The 8,673-nt window shown below is 48.9% G+C and overlaps 1 protein-coding gene across 1 annotated transcript; it reads left to right on the top strand.

Moving 5' to 3' along the window:
• Positions 1–581: 581 nt before the first annotated feature.
• Positions 582–7,973, top strand: LOC149271187 (interleukin-17 receptor D-like). The gene is made up of 12 exons (XM_089507561.1): positions 582–630; positions 1,021–1,146; positions 2,201–2,319; positions 2,615–2,735; positions 3,849–3,893; positions 4,134–4,285; positions 4,660–4,725; positions 5,105–5,159; positions 5,710–5,820; positions 6,045–6,229; positions 6,670–7,600; positions 7,873–7,973. The coding sequence occupies exons 3-12, from the start codon at positions 2,272–2,274 to the stop codon at positions 7,971–7,973; spliced, it is 1,815 nt and encodes a 604-aa protein (XP_089363687.1). The 5' UTR covers positions 582–630; positions 1,021–1,146; positions 2,201–2,271.
• Positions 7,974–8,673: the final 700 nt, after the last annotated feature.

Here is an 8,673-nt window from a genome sequence, read left to right as displayed (position 1 = left end):
TTGGAACACAGGAGTGATGGGAGTGAGAAAGGGCCGTTGGACCACAGGAGTGATGGGAGTGATAAAGGGCCATTGGAACACAGGAGTGATGGGAGTGATAAAGGGCCGTTGGAACACAGGAGTGATGGGAGTGAGAAAGGGCCGTTGGAACACAGGAGTGATGGGAGTGATAAAGGGCCATTGGACCACAGGAGTGATGGGAGTGATAAAGGGCCATTGGAACACAGGAGTGATGGGAGTGATAAAGGCCTCTGAATGCCTATGAAGAGATTCCATTAAAAATCAGCCGTTTCCAGCTACAATAGTCATTTACAGCATTAACCCCGTCTGCGCTGGATTTCTGATAAATTTCATGTTATTTTAATAGGCAAAATCTCTTTCAAAGGAAGTTTCTAAGTGACCCCAAACATTTGAACGGTTGTGTGCGTGTTTGTATGTACGTGTGCGTGCGCGCGTGTTTGTGCGTGTGTGCGTGTTTGTGTGCGTGTGTGCGTGTTTGTGTGCGTGTGTATGCGTGTTTTCGCGACGTCATGGTTCAGGCTGCTCATACGTTTCTCTCTCTTTTCTCTCTCCAGGGAATGTCTTTGGTCAGAAGCAGCGGAGGGAACAATATCACCTTCCGATATGACAGTGAGTTTAAAGCCTGAACCCCCCTCTCTCTGCCTCTTCGTCTCCCATCGGGGGGCAGCTCTGGGGGTCCTAAGCAAAGAGATTCCGAGGGGCCCATCCGTAATGCAGGGCATGAAAGCTAAACGTATAAATGAAGAAAGTAACAGATGTTTATAACGATTTGTTTAAAAATATATATATTATATAAGAGGAAATCATATCCGCAACCACTGTGCGCCCCCCCATATAACACAGGGCCCCCCCATATAACACAGGGCCGCCCCATATAACACAGGGGCCCCCCCATATAACACAGGGCCCCCCCATATAACACAGGGCCCCATCTGGCTGTCTCGTCCCTCTGTATTTCTGATTGTCCGTCTGTCTGACCTCCGGCTTCTCTCCCCGCAGACTGCACTTCATCGCTCTACTCCACAGGGAAGCACCTGATCGCGGATGTGCAGAACATCTCCATTAGCCAGTTTGCTTGCAGCGACCAGGTCGCCGTGACTGTACTGTGGACGCCCAACGCTATAGGTGAGCCGCGGAACGCGTGGGGTGCGCAGCGCAGTGTGTCGCCCGGGCACTCGGGAAAAAGGTTTTGCATCTGTCTAGTTTGTGGGGACATCGGATGAACAGCCAGCATAACGACAGTCCCAGCCCGCTCTGTGCTTTAAGGTCAACGTCTCTCTTCCCTGCCGCGTCCGTCTCTCTTCCCTGCCGCGTCCGTCTGTCTTCCCCGCCGCGTCCGTCTGTCTTCCCCGCCGCGTCCGTCTCTCTTCCCCGCCGCGTCCGTCTCTCTTCCCCGCCGCGTCCGTCTGTCTTCCCCGCCGCGTCCGTCTCTCTTCCCCGCCGCGTCCGTCTGTCTTCCCCGCCGCGTCCGTCTGTCTTCCCCGCCGCGTCCGTCTGTCTTCCCCGCCGCGTCCGTCTGTCTTCCCCGCCGCGCCCGTCTCTCTTCCCCGCCGCGTTCTCTTGGTCTGTCCCCGGTCCCCCTCGACCTCTTGGGCTTGGGGTCTCCCTTGGACCCCTCAGAGGTTGCCCCTTTCCGTGGTATGTTTGCGGCCGCCTGTTCTCGGGTAACAGAAGGATTTGGGATCCGTATTTTCAGGACTCGCCGGTTAAAACAAGCAGAGCTTTTGTTCTCTGAGCTACGAGGAGCCAAAAACGTACATTGTTGAGATGCCGTCCAAAGCACGGTCTATACCTCAGGATCCACCGCGGCCCCCAGAGCACCGCCGCTGAAGTCGAGGGGGTACTTTACGAAATGCAAGGGGCAAATCAGCTGCCAGACTCGCTGCTCGCAGCTAAGGACCCCGGGATACATAGAGTTAGCAGGAAACTTCTTCCATTTAACCCTCCAGGTGCTGGAATGGTGCGGAATCAGGCTGGAGACACCCACCGGCTGCAGACTACAACTCCCAGGACTGATGGGACTTCTAGTCTGCAGAACACAACGGTGGCCTCTCCGTGGCTTTAAATTTTAGTCTCTTAATTTGTTCCAAACTCCGTCCCGTCCATAAAACGATCACTGAATATATTTAACCCCTTCACTGATACCGCTTAACACCGCGTGTTCTGTTTGCACCGTCAGGCATTGAGTATCTGAAAGGTTTCCGCGTGGTCTTGGAAGAGCTGAAGTCCGAGGGGAGAATTTGCCAGCAGATGGTCCTGAAAGACCCCAAACAGCTGAACAGCAACTTTAAGAAAACTGTGAGTAACGGACATTTCTGCGTTCTTAAAATTTACAATTAATTTTCAGAATAAAAACCTTGTTTTATTGCTGAGTCTGGCAGTTTGTCCTTTTAATTCATCCAAACAGTTTCATTATTTCCATCCCAATCCGGGTCAATAAATCGCTCTGTAGTTTTACTTTGCCTCGAGCCTCGACTATGATGTCATCCTAATGCAAACGACTTTTTCTTCACTGCTGATGGATCCCTTGAAGTTGTGCTCGTTTTATTTTATTTAAAAACCCCAAACCCTGATATTTTCTCTTTGTTTTCAGGTAATGGAGACGCAGCCGTTCATTAACCTGAAATTCGAAACGGATTATTTCGTGAAAATTACCCCGTTCCCCTCCATTAAAAACGAGAGTAACTACCATCCGTTTTTCTTCAGGACGCGCAGTAAGTATTGGTTTTCCGACTCAAGTTCCTATCAGATGCTCTAGAAAAATCCTAAAGTTTGGCAAAAAAATTGTCCGTTTTAAATAGAGAAAATAGATACAGCCGTAGCGGTCCAAGAGAGTCTATAGTGATACCTTTTCTTGGACCATCATAGCTACCTCGGAGGTCTCTTCTTCAGGTGCGGCGTCCTTTTAAAAAAAAAAAAAATAAGCCTCTATTTATTACTGAAACACAAAATATCTAAAACGTGTCTGTAACATTTAAATGCTGGTTTGGTAAGTGTAGCGTTCTTTTCTGTTGATATAAGTAGCGTTTGGGGCCGCCGAGGGCCACCGTGAGGTTGAATTGACCACATTTTTCTAAACAAGCCAAGTGCCTGCTAAATAAACAGCGAGGGCCCCAGCGATGTAATCGCACAATGCCCAGGGCGCGAGCAGCTTACGCTCGTTTGCCAGACTTCATATCCGTGGCCCTCGTCCAGATTTTTAAACTCATCCTTTCCACAAGAAAAGGAGAAAAACGCCGGCAGGTTTATTCCTCCTCTGGTCCTCATCGTCAGGATTGTTTTAAAAAATCCACAACAAGAATGCAAATGAAACGCTAAATTGAAACAAGACGATAGAGATATTCAGGTCCGGCGTTTCAGAGGGCAACAGAGGGTTAATTGTGGATAATGCGAAAAATCTCGTCTTTTTAGGGTCGTTTTTTTTTATTATTAATTTTATTTCTATAATGATGTTCTTAGTCGCGCCTGAAAGTGCGGGCCGACATCTCCATCAGTTTTGTATTTCCTTTTCCCCCAAATTCTGTTGCCCCCCCAATCACCTAACATTCTTTCTTATTTCCAAACGAAGGCAATCTTTGCAGAAAATAATCCTTTTCTTTATTTGAAACAAGCGCTGGTGATGGTTACATTGTTACATGTTTTACAACGGAGAGTAAACTTAAAGCAAACGGGAAATAAAGAGGGAAACCAATTCTAAGCAGTCATGTCTAAGAAACTTTGGGTTTAGACATAAAGCCGGCCGTAATCCCCAGATTCTCACTCGGATTTGGGGTGAAATTTATGGTTATGGTTGATTTTTGATTGTTTGTTTCGTCTCGTCTTTACAGCCTGCGAGTCCCTGCTGCAGACGGACAGCCTGACCTGCAGACCGTGTAAGTAACGAGAGCGTCCGCAAATCCCGTCTCCGAGCGCGAGAACCGGCAGCCACTAACCTGCCTTTCTCTCTCTCTTAACCGGCAGCCACTAACCTGCCTTTCTCTCTTTTAACCGGCAGCCGCTAACCTGCCTTTCTCTCTCTTTTAACCGGCAGCCACTAACCTGCCTTTCTCTCTCTCTTAACCGGCAGCCGCTAACCTGCCTTTCTCTCTCTCTCTCTCTCTCTCTCCGCACAGACTGGAGGCCGAAGAACCTGACTGTGACCCAGCAGGGAGTCAGCATGCAGGTGACCTTTGACCAGGCGCCGCACGCGTTCGGTTTCAGGTCCTACTACGTGAACTATAAGCTGAAACACGAAGCCTCGTTCAGGCAGAAGATCTGCAGACAGGTACGACGAGCTGCCTTCCCCGCTTGCCCCGTTTGCGTCGAACGCTCCGTAATCTGCTGACGGGCCGGCGCCGGCTTCTCGTGTTCATAAAACTTGGCCGGATAAAGTCGATGTGAACTATTTTATGGGTTTCAGGGTGACCTTTGCTTTCTCCGATCCGTCTGTAAGACGATTGGGCATCAGAGGCAGTCGGCCCAGCAATAGAAAACGAGCTTTTATCGAAGCCGAGACTCGTTTTGTCTTAATGGGCTTCGGGGAGTTAAAACCCGCGAGGACCCCGACCGCTAGATGCGGGCTTCCCGCTCTGCGTTTAGTGAAGACGCTTCTGTTCTTATTGGTGGCTTACGTGACCTCCGGGTTTTGGTGTTCCGCAGGTGCTGAATACGGATTACTCAAACTGTTTGCTGCAGAACGTGGCGCCCGGAGATTACGTGATTGAGGTAAGAATCTCTTATTTTAAGTTTACTTTGGAATTTCCAGGTTTTCTAAGGACGGACTAAGCTTCGAGTGTAGATGACCAGAAGGTTCCGGATGTTTCTGATCTGCCGGCGAACTCCCTGTAAAGAGATTCTGCACACGTTACAGCCCTCGATTCCCTTGTTCTGGAAGAAAAGACGAGATCTAGAACAGTCTAAACAGGATCTAGATTCTAGTCCAGTGGCCGATGTAGACCCCATTCCCGGGCCAAGGACCCGGTTACTTAGACAAAGGAGACCAAAAGCCGGCAGCGGAGGAGGGGGTCAGACAGTCAGACGCTTTTAACGCTCTTTGCACCCGAAACACACATAACGGTCTCTTTGGTTCTTCTTCCACTCGCAGGTCATGGACGACACGAACACAACGAGAAAATCCATGCTCTACTCATTAAAACCAGGCAAGTGGCTCTTCTCCTCCTCCGACGCGCGGCGCATGGACAGCGGTCGCTGGGACACGATGTTTCAATCTGTCACTCTCGCCGCACTCTCGCTTGTTGTGGTGCGGCTGTTGTATGTTGTCTGTCTGGGAATTAACTCGCCGCACAGACGAGAAACAGACGACAGATCTGGAGCAAACATTCATAGAAGAATCCAAAAACGTTGTTCCAATTTCTCTGAAGCAGAAACTTCTGGGCAATTTCTAGTGAATTATTTTGCTTTGAGGGACTTTGTGATTTGGGTCGTTAATGGAATTTGGATGTTTATTTCCTGAATGGCCTTCTTCATGACCCCGTAATTACATGGTTCTTGGGGAAACATGATAAAGAAATTCCATCTGAGCCTAGTTGTGTAACATTGCGTGTCTTTCTGGATATCAGACTGATTGTGTAACATTGTGTCCCAGTCTCATACTGGTTGTGTAACATTGTGTCCCAGTCTCATACTGGTTGTGTAACATTGTGTCCCAGTCTCATACTGGTTGTGTAACATCGCTTGTCCTCCTTTCAGTCCATTCTCCGTGGGCCGGTCCTATAAGAGCCATCGCCATAACCGTTCCGTTGGTCATCATATCGGCGTTCGCCACGCTGTTTACCGTCATGTGCCGGAAGAAACAACAAGGTATCTGAACCCGAAACAGACTCTAAAAGTGTTTAATAACGCGTTTTACACTCGTATATGAGTCATGGTTGGAACATTTCTAATGACTTCTTCTCCATCGCTTTTAAATGCATTGCTTATACTCCGCCTTAACGCATTGGGGTTAATTTCCAGAGAAATGGTGACATCCACACACCAGGAGTGCTGTTATTTTTGTTAACTTGTATCGTTTCCTTCCTTCCCAGAAAATATCTACTCGCACCTGGATGAGGAGAGCTCCGAGTCGTCTACGTATGCGGGAAGTCTCCACGTGGAGAAACCCCGGCCGCATCCAAAAGTCCTCCTCTGTTATTCCAACAAAGACTGCCAGAAACACGTTAACGTGATCCAGTGCTTCGCGTACTTTCTGCAGGATTTCTGCGGCTGTGAAGTGAGCGGCCGTTTCTTTTGGGTCTCTTTAAAATGATTCATTTTATTATATTGTTATTGATTGTTTTATATAGCGCCGTCATATTCCGCAGCGCTGTACAAAAGGGTGTGAAATTCAGCCAGGATTTCTTTGATGAAATTGTGACAAAACTTATTCTAAGACTCCGTGGACTTATCGCAGACGGTCGTTTTGAGACCCATTTTGTATATTAAGGGTAAAAAAAGAAATATAGAGAGTTTTGTTGTTTCTGCGGACGCTTAAGTTTTGGAAATGGACTCGTAAGACAAGAGCGCCCTCTAGTGCTTTCTTGGGGTACTTCCTATTTATCCATTCAGTGGTAATTAACCTGGACCAAGGACCTCAGAGGTCTCCTGTTTATGAATTTCACAAAGTCTTTTTGAAATGAGTCGTAAGTGGAATTCTTTTTTTTTTTTTTTCAGGTTTCTCTGGATTTGTGGGAAAACTTGAAGATCTGTAAAGAAGGGCAGAAGGAATGGCTGAAGCAGAAGCTGAAGGAGGTCCAGTACGTGATAATTGTGTGCTCCAAAGGGATGAAATACTTTGTGGAAAAGAAGAAGAAGAAGCATAAAGGACGGAGCTCCGAGGCCGGCGCGGGAGAGCTTTTCGTAACCGCCATGTCTCTGATCGCCGAAAAACTGACCGACGCCGAGGGGAGTTCAGACAACCTCTCCAAATTCATCACCGTGTACTTTGATTTCTCCAGCGAGAACGACATTCCGACCGTCCTGGAGCCCACCAGGAAATACAAGCTGATGGACCACCTGCCCCAGCTTTACTACCACTTATACTCCAAGGAACTGGGTGTTCACGACCCCGATCAATACCCGACAAACATCAGCAAGAGGAACTACTTCCGGAGCAAAGCCGGCCGCGCGCTCTACGTCGCCATCTGCAACATGCACCAGTACATCGACCAGGAGCCCGACTGGTTCGAGAAGCAGCACGTCTCGTCCGTGTCCCCGACCCTCAATAACCAGGAGCCGCTGATGGAAAAGTTTGACTCCGGATTGGTTCTAAACGACGTGGCTGGGAAGGCGCTGACCGAGGCCGACCTCGCCATCAGAGCGGACGTGGTGGCCTCCGTGGACTGTCGCCCTGCCCAGGACTCGGCAGCGGCCGACGTGGCAGAAGATTCCGAAGCCCAAGACTCGTTCGCCGGGAGCTGCTCGCTCCGACCCGTCTTGCATTCGGTGAAGGCCGTCGGTCAGGCTGAAATGCCGCGGGATTCCGGGATATATGACTTTTCCGTTCCTTCGTCAGAACTGTCGTTGCCTTTAATGGAGGGACTTTCTGCTGACCACGTGGAGACCTGTTCAATCGCAGAAAGCGTTTCTTCGTCATCGGGACTAGGTAATGTAACTATATATACGATGCAGGTCCTGCTATATGTGGCATGGCCGGCCCTTTAAACAAAAAGATATATGGCTGATAGGGCATTCCGGAAAATGGACAGCCGTGCACGTTCCGGAGTGTCCTTATCTGTCACTTGGGCTGGGCGGCTCTTCCATGTGTCTTCCACTCATTATGTATAATGCACGTGATTCACCTGGTTGTTCTCAGGTATTCAGGGGGTTAAATTGTCAATCAACCTGACCTTGATATATTTTTTTGTTTCTCTCCAGGAGAAGAAGAGCCCTCGATCCCCAAATCCGTCATCTACGGAGTGTGCAAAGCAGAACTTCATTGTCACCCCGACGAGCTGCCGGCCGTTGCACCCCTGTAGCTTTTCTTTTTTTTACTCCACTGGTTAACCTTTTCTCCTCCGGAGGGGCAGAGAAGACGTTCGAATGCATTGCCACTTTAACAGGTTTTGTGATTAATCAGCAAGTCGCTGTGGAACCTGGAGCTACTTGAATAACGAGACAAAAACTGTCATTTTCAGCCAGATGCTTTTGTATTTTTCCATCACTTCTGTTAATAGGAACTGATGGGGAAAGGAGAGCTTAATGCAGCGCGGCCGTAGACCATGACCGTGGCTCTGGAAGAGCTTCTGCAGCAGCTGAGGCCAGTCTGTGAGCTGTCCTGAATGATTTCCGTAGTGAACGTCCAGGATTTAGACGCAGTAGAAGTGAGAGCCTATCGACGGCTTGGTATATGTACTTATAATATATAGAACCCCCCCCCCCCGGACATTTAAAGACACGTTTTCTGCCATCAAAGCCATTCATTTAAAGAAGTTTGTGCCTTTATCAGCGAATTAGTAATTACAGCACAACTTAAATCCACGCGTCCTGACCACGCGCAGCAAAGTGCCACAATACTAACCAAATCTCATGATCCGTACGGCACGTGGCGTCAGACGGGCGACGGGGCCACTCGCAGCAAATCCTCTCCTCCTGCTCCAGACCAGAAGACTATCTGACGCCGGGGAAGACGCTCATCGCTGACGTTCGACACGATGATGACGTCTACAGGGATTCTTG

Source organism: Sceloporus occidentalis, unplaced genomic scaffold (genome assembly GCF_023333645.1).
Source record: "Sceloporus occidentalis isolate IW3139 unplaced genomic scaffold, rSceOcc1.0.p SCAF_540, whole genome shotgun sequence".
Classification (NCBI taxonomy): Eukaryota; Metazoa; Chordata; class Lepidosauria; order Squamata; family Phrynosomatidae; genus Sceloporus; species Sceloporus occidentalis.
This window is presented reverse-complemented; position numbering and strand designations above follow the sequence as displayed.

Coding starts and splice junctions, on each gene's coding strand:
- LOC149271187 (XM_089507561.1), top strand. CDS start 2,272: ATGGTCCTGAAAGACCCCAAACAGCTGAACAGCAACTTTAAGAAAACT. Junction 2,320..2,614: donor ACAGCAACTTTAAGAAAACT/GTGAGTAACGGA, acceptor CTTTGTTTTCAG/GTAATGGAGACGCAGCCGTT. Junction 6,230..6,669: donor AGGATTTCTGCGGCTGTGAA/GTGAGCGGCCGT, acceptor TTTTTTTTTCAG/GTTTCTCTGGATTTGTGGGA.